Raw genomic sequence first — 11,796 nt, 5'->3', positions numbered from 1 at the left:
GTGTGTGATATGTGGTTGCCTCACCTAGCTACAGTTGAAGTCGGAAGTTTACATACTTCTTAGCCAAATAAATTTAAACTCAGTGTTTCACAATTCCTGACATTTAATCCTAGTAAAAATTCCCTGTCTTAGGTCTGTTAGGATCACCACTTTATTTTAAGAATGTGAAATGTCAGAATAATAGTAGAGAGGATGATTTATTTCAGCTTTTATTTCTTTCATCACATTCCCAGTGGGACACAAGTTTACATACACTCAATTAGTATTTGGTAGCATTGCCTTAAAATTGTTTAACTTGGGTCAAACATTTCGGGTAGCCTTCCACAAGCTTCCCACAATAAGTTGGGTGAATTTTGGCCCATTCCTCCTGACAGAGCTGGTGTAACTGTGTCAGATTTGTAGGCCTCTTTGCTCGCACACGCTTTTTCAGTTCTGCACACAAATTTTCACTGGGATTGAGGTTAGGGCATTGTGATAGCCACTCCAATACCTTGACTTTGTTGTCCTTAAGCCATTTTGCCACAACTTTGGAAGTATGCTTGGGGTCATTGTCCATTTGGAAGACCCATTTGCGACCAAGCTTTAACTTCCTGACTGATGTCTTGAGATGTTTCTTCAATATATCCACATAATTTTCCTCCTCATGATTCTATCTATTTTGTGATGTGCACCAGTCCCTCCTGCAGCAAAGCACACCCACAACATGATGCTGCCACCCCCGTGCTTCACGGTTGGGATGGTGTTCTTCGGTTTGCAAGCATCCCCCTTTTTCCTCCAAAGATAACGATGGTCATTATGGCCAAACAGTTCTATTTTTGTTTCATCAGACCAGAGGACATTTCTCCAAAATGTATGATCTTTGTCCCCATGTGCTGTTGCAAACCGTAGTCTGGCTTTTTTTTATGGCGGTTTTGGAGCAGTGGCTTCTTGCTTTCAGGTTATGTTGATTTAGGACTTGTTTAACTGTGGATATCGATACTTTTGTACCTTTTTCCTCCAACATCTTCACAAGGTCCTTTGCTGTTGTTCTGGGATTAATTTGCACATTTCACACCAAAGTGCGTTAATCTCTAGGAGACAGAATGTGTCTCCTTCCTGAGCGGTATGACGGCTGCGTGGTCCCATGGTGTTTATACTTGCGTACTATTGTTTGTACAGATGAACGTGGTACCTTCAGGCGTTTGGAAATTGCTCCCAAGGATGAACCACACTTGTGGAGGTCTACAATTATTTTTCTGAGGTCATGGCTGATTTCTTTTGATTTTCCCATGTTGTCAAGAAAAGAGGCACTGAGGTTGAAGGTAGGCCTTGAAATACATCCATAGGTACACCTCCAATTGACTCAAATGATGTCAATTCGCCTATCAGAAGCTTCTAAAGCCATGACATAATTTTCTGTAATTTTCCAAGCTGTTTAAAGGCACAGTCCGCTTAGTGTATGTAAACTTCCGACTTCAACTGTATCTTCAGATGAATGTACTAACGGCACGTTGATCTGGATAACGTCTGCTCAATGACTAAAATGTAAAATGTGAAACAATTGTGTTTGGCTACGTAACGTGTGTGTCACGATGTGCCCAACTGGTTGAAGGTAAGTCAGGTGCAGGAGAGCAGAGATGGGTGATAACAGGTGCACTTTATTCATGCCCAAGGAAAACAGCAATAACGCCCAAAGTACACAAACGGTACAATAAACAAAACACACGGGTCAAACACATACCCGGCGCAAAACAGCCAGATGCGAACCACACGTAACAAACAAACAATTCCACACACAGACATGGGGGGGAACAGAGGGTAATATACATTTAGTCAGATGAGGGAATGTGAACCAGGTGTGCAGGAAAACAAGACAAAACAAATGGAAAATGAAAGGTGGAGCAGCGATGGCTAGAAGACCGGTGACGTCGACCGCCGAACGCCGCCCGAACAAGGAGAGGGACCGACTTCGGCGGAAGTCATGACAGTGTGTTTCAACACAGCAAGAGGATTCTCTTTTTCCTTACACTCTGAGAATGAGTGGTGATTCAAGGAAACCCTGGAGATACTCAGGGAACCGTTGCTAGTTAATGGTTCATATTTGCGTCTTCAGTTGGTTAAGGGATTCATGGAGGAACCTTTGATGTTTCAACCTTGGACTGGAGGTGTGGCTTAGTAGGGGTGTGTCTTTCAGTTAGTTCTTTATCAGCCAATAGAGTACAGAGGTGTATGAGATACTCTAGAACCTATGCAAATCACAAGAACCTATGCAAATCATAAGAACCTATGCAATTTTAGGTTCCTCTAAAACCCTTTACACAGAGGATCAACTAAAACCGTTTACACAGAGGTTCCTCCTAAAACACTTTACACAGAGGATCCCCTAAAACCCTTCTACACAGAGGATCCTCCTAAAACCCTTCACACAGAGGTTCCTTGAGGAACCTTTTAGAACTGGAAAGGTTCCACAGGTGGGGTAATTTTTAGAAGCCTGAAAGGTCCTTCCAACCACCTAGTGTACCATACTGGCTCTCTGTCTGTACATTAAACATAACCTGACAGAGACCGTCTACACATCCATCCATCCATCCTCTAATGAGGTAAAGAAAACAAGGGCTAATGTCTACCAAACGTGCTGCAACACAATGCTGCACCTAGTTGGTGTTTTAGAGAGCCAGCGAAACTTAACTTGGAGCACCAACTTGCCAAAACCCAGGACCAGGTTAGAGAAAGAGGAGAGAGACCCAGCTGGGTGTGTCAGTCAGATTAACCGAGAGAGAGAGAGAGAGAGAGAGAGAGAGAAAGACAGAGACAGCTGAGTCAGATAAACCAGAGAGAGAGAGAGAGAGAGAGAGAGAGAGAGACAGCTGTGTGTCAGTCAGATTAACCTGAGCGAGAGAGAGAGAGAGAGACCCAGCTGAGTGTGTCAGTCAGATAAACCCAGGACCGGGTTAGAGAGAAACAGCCAGCTGAGTGTGTCAGTCAGGCAGCTGACAGAGAAGAGCACTGGTCCACATGGCTGTTGAGGTCTTGTCTCCGGTTTTAATACACACACACACTTTAGGAATTTGGCAGCAGAAATATGTAATGAAACATAAATTGAGTGTTGTTATTTCATTATCACTGTGGAAACATCCATAATGACAAAGTCCCCTGTCAGCTCAATAACACCAGTACAGCCCCTATCAGCTCAATAACACCAGTACAGCCCCTATCAGCTCAATACCACCAGTACAGCCCCTATCAGCTCAATAACACCAGTACAGCCACTGTCAGCTAAATAACACCAGTACAGCCCCTGTCAACTCAATACCACCAGTACAGCCCCTGTCAGCTCAATACCACCAGTACAGCCTGACAGCTCAATAACACCAGTACAGCCCCTGTCAGCTCAATAACACCAGTTCAGCCCCTATCAGCTCAATAACACCAGTACAGCTCAATAACACCAGTACAGCCTGACAGCTCAATAACACCAGTACAGCCCCTGTCAGCTCAATACCACCAGTACAGCCCCTGTCAGCTCAATAACACCAGTACAGCCCCTATCAGCTCAATAACACCAGTACAGCCCCTGTCAGCTCAATACCACCAGTACACCCCCTGTCAGCTCAATAACACCAGTACAGCCCCTGTCAGCTCAATACCACCAGTACAGCCCCTGTCAGCTCAATAACACCAGTAAAGCCTGTCAGCTCAATACCACCAGTACAGCCCATATCAGCTCAATAAGCTTGAATCAAATGCTGGATACATTCATTCAGGATGAGCAGCTACACCACTGTACTGGCTGGTGTAGTACTGTGGAAATACTGCAATATCACTGTGTTGTAGATTCTGGTACAGTGTTGAATTGTATTTCATGTTAAGAGAAACAAGGAAATCAATACAACAACACCCTCACTCATGGATCACAAAACAACTGTAACAACACATCCTGTAACATGCTGTTTCTATTGGTTCAACCTTTGGACCAGCAACACATCCTGTAACATGCTGTTTCTATTGGTTCAATCTTTGGACCAGCAACACATCCTGTAACATGCTGTTTCTATTGGTTCAACCTTTGGACCAGCAACACATCCTGTAACATGCTGTTTCTATTGGTTCAACCTTTGGACCAGCAACACATCCTGTAACATGCTGTTTCTATTGGTTCAACCTTTGGACCAGCAACACATCCTGTAACGTGCTGTTTCTATTGGTTCAACCTTTGGATCAGCAACACATCCTGTAACATGCTGTTTCTATTGGTTCAACCTTTGGACCAGCAACACATCCTGTAACATGCTGTTTCAACACAGCACAGTGAAAAATACAATATCTACAATTAATTTGAAATACCATTTAAAAAAATGTATACTAGTAATAGTGATAGTGTTAAGAATAACGCTTCACATTTCATAATTAGGGTTTAAGACAATAAGTAGCTAAGTAACAAATATATATTACATCCTAACTGAGAATCATTGTCACAACGTCCACAGAAGGTGGCTCCTCTCCCCGGTCGGGCGGCGCTCGGCGGTCGTCGTCGCCGGCCTACTAGCTGCCACCGATCCATGTTTCTGTGTCATTTGGTGATGTCTGTCTAGGTTAGCACCTGTTTTGTGTTAATTCATTAGGGGGGTGTTTAGTCTGTCTGTTTGTTGTTGGGGTTTGTGCGGGATTATTTTGTGTCGTCCCTTTTAGTAGGTTGGGCAATTGTTTTCCTCTGCCACTGACTATTTAGGCATTAGGGTTGCTGGGCTGTGTCCCGACCCATTTCTAGGATTCTTTTCCTGTTGTTTGGCGTTTTGCACCCTGCCTTGTTTCGGCAATTTTGGACTTATTTCATTAAAAGTGTGTTTCACGTACCTCGGTCTCCTGCGCCTGACTTCACCCCTCCTGCTATTTAGAGTGGTTCATGACAATCATCTCTTACAGGTGAGTTCAAATTGACATGCAGGACTTTGCAGCACTTTGCATCACTTTGTGACGCTTTTCAGTAAAAACAATCATGCGCTCTAGGCCAATGTCCTACAACCTTGCCCTCCTCACTGTGTTACAGCAAGAATAGGTAAACTGTCAACATAGAGCTGAGATCTCGCCAAAGAAGGGAAAATAAACCATAAGGAAAGTATGTTGTAGGTTCATTGAGAATTTGACATTTTCCAGAGAAAATGGCAACCCTTGTTCTCTCTAGAACTCTATTTTGCTGGCTCGCCTGGCTGAAGCTTGAAGGGTTTGGGCTAACACTAACCCCTTTATGTTATGTTGCGCTGGCTCGCCTGGGCTGAAGCTTGAATACTGTTTTGTTCCAAGATAAATAACAAAGCGTGTTATGCCATTTCTGATCAAGAGGAATTAGGTTCAAACTCTGTGTAGTTCTAATAATAATAACAATAGCAATAATAATAATAATAATAATAACAATAGCAATAATAATAATAATAATAATAATGTTATAAGATATTGCTATTGCAGTGACAATTATTATCATGTCTCCGATTGCCAATGATCTGTTTGTCAACTCTTGATCAGTTTACACAGTAGCAAGTCTTTGATCAAGAATAGGCTACTGTACTATTCTGGTCCATCCAAAAGCTTGGCTTACCATTGTTAGTGGTTTAAAAGAAATATCACCAAACACCAATAACTTTCATGTAACTGTATATGAATATATGTATTGACTGTTGACCACATCCTTTCCTCATCCTCTCCTAATGAACTTGCACTTTTGTAATTCCCTATTTCTTCTAAAATAAGTTGGAGGAAAAAAAGATTCCACACATTGTTATTCGATTTTCAACATTGCAGAACCAATTTTTATTATTTTTATAAACTGAAGTTTACAATTTCAAAACATTACAATTCGAACCTCCTCCTGGTTTGATTGTAAGGAGGGTGTTATTTTCTTTGGTCATTGGTTAACATAGGAAGACCCCACTGCTGAAGGAGACATAAAGTCTGATTGAACAAAAACAACAACAAAAAACACCTAAAACAAACCTAAATTCTGCGAAAATGTTCTGTGTACCAATAAAACAAAATTAAAGCTCTTTGCCAATACAGATTAGCACTGTGATTCGTGGGTTAGGGTATGAAACAGAGAGACAGTGAGTTAGTCACATCATCCCCACTGCAGTCAGGTTTCTGTTGCTATGGCAAAGGTGCACTTTTTTGTAGATCAGATGACGTTCTGGGTCCTGCAGCACCCACTAATACTCTCTGAAGACACAAACACAAACCTTACCTAGAAATAAAGACCCCCTCCCAGGTAAACGTAATGTGTGCAAGTGGTGGAAATATGTTTGTATGGCAATCATTGTAATTAAAAATGTTGATTTCAAAATGCTGTTAGAAAATAGAGATGGTTATCAGTTAAGGTGTTTCCCTTCTATCCAGTGGCTGGTCTGATCTTCATGGTAATTGTTTTCAGGGAGTATGTGAAGTCTTTCCATGTTCTCCAGTTGATGCCAATACCATAGGTAGACTCCCCCCACGCGTATATCCCATTGGGATTAGTCCAATGGCAGTTGTTGTACCAGAATTCCCCGTTGTACAACTGGCCACAGTTGTTGACGTAAAGGTCCTGGTCTTTATCTAACGTTGTACATTTCTGACCACTGTGATGAGTCATGGAATCTCCTGAGGATAAGAACAGAGATGTCTGATCACTGTGATGTCATAGAATCTCCTGAGGATAAGAACAGAGATGTCTGATCACTGTGATGTCATAGAATCTCCTGAGGATAAGAACAGAGATGTCTGATCACTGTGATGTCATAGAATCTCCTGAGGATAAGAACAGAGATTTCTGACCACTGTGATGAGTCATGGAATCTCCTGAGGATAAGAACAGAGATTTCTGACCACTGTGATGTCATAGAATCTCCTGATGATAAGAACAAAGAACACAGCCCAGCAACACAAGGAAAGGGCTCTAGATAACCTAATGATAATACTTCCACTGGCAAATCTTCAGTTATTTTAACGGCTGTCTTCGTCGTCAGATGAAACAGAGAAGTCATCGTCGGAAAAGGTGGACCAATACGCAGCGGAGGATGTGTTCATCATTAGTGTTTTAATGAAAAGGAGAACACTACAAAAATAAACAAAAGACGACAGCAAACAGTTCTGTTAGGAAAACACACTAACAAAATACAATTACCCACAAAACCCAAAGGAAAAACATGCTCCTTATGTGTGACTCCCAATCGGCAACAACGAGCTTCAGCTGTGCCTGATTGGGAGCCACACACGGCCCAAAACAAAGAAATACAAAAACATAGAGAAAGGAAAATGTAACACCCTGGCCTAACCAAAATAAAGAACAAAAACCCCTCTCTATGGCCAGGGTGTTACAGTTATGAACCCTTAATGACAGATTTTCTTGGACTGTTTTTCTTCAGAATTTTTTTCTGGTACTATTTTCTGGTGCTATATTCTTGGAACTTTTCTTTGAATTTTTTTCTTGGACAATATAAGTTGTCACCCACCTGCTCCTCCATCTTTGAATGAACCCAGCTTTAGAGGGTACCCTTCAGCCTCTGGTCCAACAGAGAAGGAGGAGTACTGAGCATAGACCTTCTTCCCCTCAAAGTCCTCCATGTCCACCCTCAGCTCATAGGTCTTTCTCATAGTCAGGAGATGCATCGTCTCCAGTCCTGGAGAATAGTACCAGCATAGAAGCAGACCGTGATGTTGGAATACAACGACAAATTAATTTACATGAATTAGGACGAACAGGATGAGCTCATTCTCTAAACAGGGATATAAGAAGAGATTGTTCTGGAGGCTAGACATTTAATCAGTTCTTACCCAGCCAGTACTCTCCAGCTGCGCTCCCAAACCCACTCTTGTACTCATTCCACTTCCAGTGGAAGTTCACTGATCCACCCTGTCTTTTCTGAATCACCTGATTAAAAGAGAGATATTGTTTAAATGACTGATTGGTTTTAATGGGAAATCCGTTCTTATGTGCAAAGAATGAAGAAGGGAACACGTGCACTGTGTCTATGTCCTGGTACTGCTTCAACTACACTGTGTCTATATCCTGGTACTGGTTCAACTACACTGTGTCTATGTCCTGGTACTGGTTCAACTACACTGTGTCTATGTCCTGATACTGCTTCAACTACACTGTGTCTATGTCCTGGTACTGGTTCAACTACACTGTGTCTATGTCCTTGTACTGGTTCAACTACACTGCGTCTATGTCCTGATACCACTTCAACTACACTGTGTCTATGTCCTGGTACTGGTTCAACTACACTGTGTCCATGTCCTGGTACTGGTTCAACTACACTGTGTCTATGTCCTGATACTGCTTCAACTCCACTGTGTCTATGTCCTGATACTGCTTCAACTACACTGTGTCTATGTCCTGATACTGCTTCAACTACACTGTCTCTATGTCCTGGTACTGGTTCAACTACACTGTGTCTATGTCCTGGTACTGGTTCAACTACACTGTGTCTATGTCCTGGTACTGGTTCAACTACACTGTGTCTATGTCCTGGTACTGGTTCAACTACACTGTGTCTATGTCCTGGTACTGGTTCAACTACACTGTGTCTATGTCCTGGTACTGGTTCAACTACACTGTGTCTATGTCCTGGTTCAACTACACTGCGTCTATATCCTGGTACTGGTTCAACTACACTGTGTCTATGTCCTGGTACTGGTTCAACTCCACTGTGTCTATGTCCTGGTACTGGTTCAACTACACTGCGTCTATATCCTGGTACTGGTTCAACTACACTGTGTCTATGTCCTGGTACTGGTTCAACTACACTGTAAAACAATCCTGTAATTTTACGCAACACTACCAGCTACTGGTTGCAGTGAATATACAGTAACTGCATACACTGTGTCTATGTCACATTTATGAACTTTGCTAAAAGTTGCAGTAAAAACACAGTAAATATAAAACAACTTACAGTATTTTTTCTGTATCTGAATTATGCTAAAATGACAGTATGCTGCTGTATTCTGATTACAGTACACACTTGTAAATGATGACAATGCGTAAGTTATCGTAATTTTACAGGATAAGTATGACAGAAGAATCTTCACTCCTTCACTATGAATACATTTGGGACTCAACCACACCTGGAAGATGGACTGGAAACCTCTTGGTTACCAGATACCTGAATATCCTGCTATGTCACCTGATGGGTATACTACGATTGAAAGTAGATCTAGTCAGGATTTTCTATAGCTAGCCAGCTTCAGTTAGCTTCACATTCCAGCTCAGACTTCATCTGTACTAAGACGATAGATATTGCTTGTCCGCATGCAGCTAACTCTAGCAGTTTTGTAACTGCGTGTGCATGTCACACGTGGCTAGTCGAACACTGAACTCTTCATTCAGACAATGTTGAAACATCAATCCATGGGTGAGTTAGTGCTGCTAGTCGAACACCGAACTCTTCATTCAGACAATGTTGAAACAGTAATCCATAGGCAACACATTTTAATTTGTGCCGAAATCAAAATGAAAGAAAAGTTATCTTGCTAAATCAACAGGCTACGGTGTGAAATAGTACCATCTTTATTTGATTACTTGTCGTTAATGCCGTTGTTGGTGTGCTTTGGTGTGCTTATCAAGGCACAAGCACCTTTTTTCCCACTCCTATCAATCAAATCATTGTATTGAGTCGTAGACACTTTTTACTGTGCTTGAAGTTTCAAATGCATTCTGTCATCACTAAATGGGTACCGTGATAGTTATTGTAACATTACTGTTTAAAAAAAATGTAGCTGTAAAAATACAGTTAGTTGTATATTTACTGAAAAAATACATTTTATCTGTAAAAACATATTACTGTATTTTCCCTGCAACTCAATAGCCAGTAACTTACTGTATAATGACTGGTATTTTTTTTAACAGTTTGTGTCATAAATGTAATCGGAAGTAAGTTCATTTACAGTAGAATTACTGTAAAAATGTACAGCTATTGCTAACAGTGTTATTAAAAAACAAAAGTAAATACCTATGTGTATTTAAAAATGAGTAGAAACATTGGATACTGACCGTCCACTTTCCTGGATATGCACTGTCCATCGACATCTCACAGAACACCTGGACAGGTGAGGTGGATCCTGCAGGATAAATAGTGTAAACCCCATTCTGTCCAGAACCTGATTGGTACACCTCGTTACAGTCCACTGGATGCAGGGAGGACTGTACCGCCACGGGGACCAGTAGGACCAGCATCAAGCTGAACTGCATCACAGGGTAGATGGATATAGCAGTTGTAATGTAAATACTGTCTAGTGATGGTTCATTAAAGATACATGTCTCATATTCACATTAGTATCTATGAATGCTGTTTCCTGCTTATTCTAATAATGATTTATTAACACCTACCATCATTGTTGAGATAGATGTCCGTTTGCCTTTGAAGGAAATTTTGTATAGTTTACTAAAAAAGAGTAAGTTAAGTGGATGTGAAGCATATTTACAACAGTATTCTTCAGGTCAAAGCTACTATTGGTTAAAGAGTTAAAACAGAGGCTGTGCCACCGGATCGAACCACCAGTTTCTGACCCCCAGGATGACTTTTCCCCTGAATTAAACAATCGTATCATGTTCATTAAGTACAAATAAGTCTACTGGACCGGTACCCTATGTCGAATGTGCTGGTATATAACGTATTTTAAAACTTCTTCAGGATTGGTGGGTCCTCTGCGGGATGGTTGAGCTAACGTAGGCTAATGCGATTAGCATGAGGTTGTAAGTAACAAGAACAATTCCCAGGTCATAGACATATCTGATCTTGTCAGACAGCTTACATTTTTTGTTTATCTAACTGCACTGTCCAATTTACAGTAGCTATTACAGTGAAAGAATACCATGCTATTGTTTGAGGAGAGTGCATAGTTTTGAACATGAAAAGTTATTAATAAACAAATTAGGCACATTTAGGCAGTATTGATACAAGATTTTCAACATAAATGCAATGGTTCATTGGATCAGTCTAAAATGTTGCACTTACCTGTATCAGTGACTGAGCAGATGCCTGCCCCACGAAGATGCACACCTCTTTTATAAAGACCACCAGAGCTCATTGCAACACTCAGTACACATCCTGGTCCACACCTCTTTTATACAGATAACTAATAATTCCTGGAATCACTCTTGTCTGTAAACATTCCACTGGGCACAGACATCAGATTAAATTCTTGTTTGATTTACATTTGGTTGAGTTGTCAACTGTCGTGAATTCAATATGAAATCAATCCAAAAATGTCACCCTGTCATTGGATTTAGGTTAAAAGTTGAGTGAAAAAAGGACAGAAATCGCTTACGTTGATTACTTTTTGCAATTACAATCAGTTTTCCACTTTGATTCAACGTCATAACATATCATTTTGTTGGTAGAAATGACGTGGAAACAACGTTGACTCAACCAGTGATAGAGCCCACTCTGCCCTTTCACTGGGTACAGTTACATGCACTTATTGTGACCACTCAGATTAATATAATCATTAGATTAAAACGTTTAGGTGCATTACAAGATTAACAATTTCCCTAATAATCCTGTTTACATGAACACATCTGAAATAAGGCTAACAGATGTGAATTTGCTGAATATCGACAATGAAAACAAAACGTTCTACCACAGCGACCATGTTATTTTTTTGGAAGTCTTTGAGATCATAGTTCGGACATATGAAAACTATTTCTAAAATAAATAATTTCAGTTTTTTTCTGAACTCACTTCACTTTGGCGCAAAAGAGGGAAGCTTGCACTGCTGATGCACCAGGTATTTTAATCAGTGTTTGGTTACTTTGATTATGACGTTACGCCGATTAAGATAAACAGAGTA

General features: G+C 41.0%; 1 protein-coding gene across 1 annotated transcript; it reads right to left on the bottom strand.

The window, feature by feature from the left end:
* Nucleotides 1–6,730: 6,730 nt before the first annotated feature.
* LOC106578760 (microfibril-associated glycoprotein 4-like) lies at nucleotides 6,731–10,430 on the bottom strand. Its single transcript, XM_045701919.1, has 5 exons — nucleotides 10,334–10,430; nucleotides 9,998–10,189; nucleotides 7,780–7,876; nucleotides 7,458–7,625; nucleotides 6,731–6,804 (listed from the first exon to the last, which is right to left on the bottom strand). Exons 1-5 carry the CDS (start codon nucleotides 10,337–10,339, stop codon nucleotides 6,731–6,733), a joined length of 537 nt encoding a protein of 178 aa, XP_045557875.1. The 5' UTR covers nucleotides 10,340–10,430.
* Between the last annotated feature and the right edge of the window lie 1,366 nt (nucleotides 10,431–11,796).

This window comes from Salmo salar, chromosome ssa19 (genome assembly GCF_905237065.1).
Source record: "Salmo salar chromosome ssa19, Ssal_v3.1, whole genome shotgun sequence".
Classification (NCBI taxonomy): domain Eukaryota; kingdom Metazoa; phylum Chordata; class Actinopteri; order Salmoniformes; family Salmonidae; genus Salmo; species Salmo salar.
The sequence above is the reverse complement of the archived record's forward strand: the minus strand, read 5'-3'. Positions and strand labels throughout refer to the sequence as shown.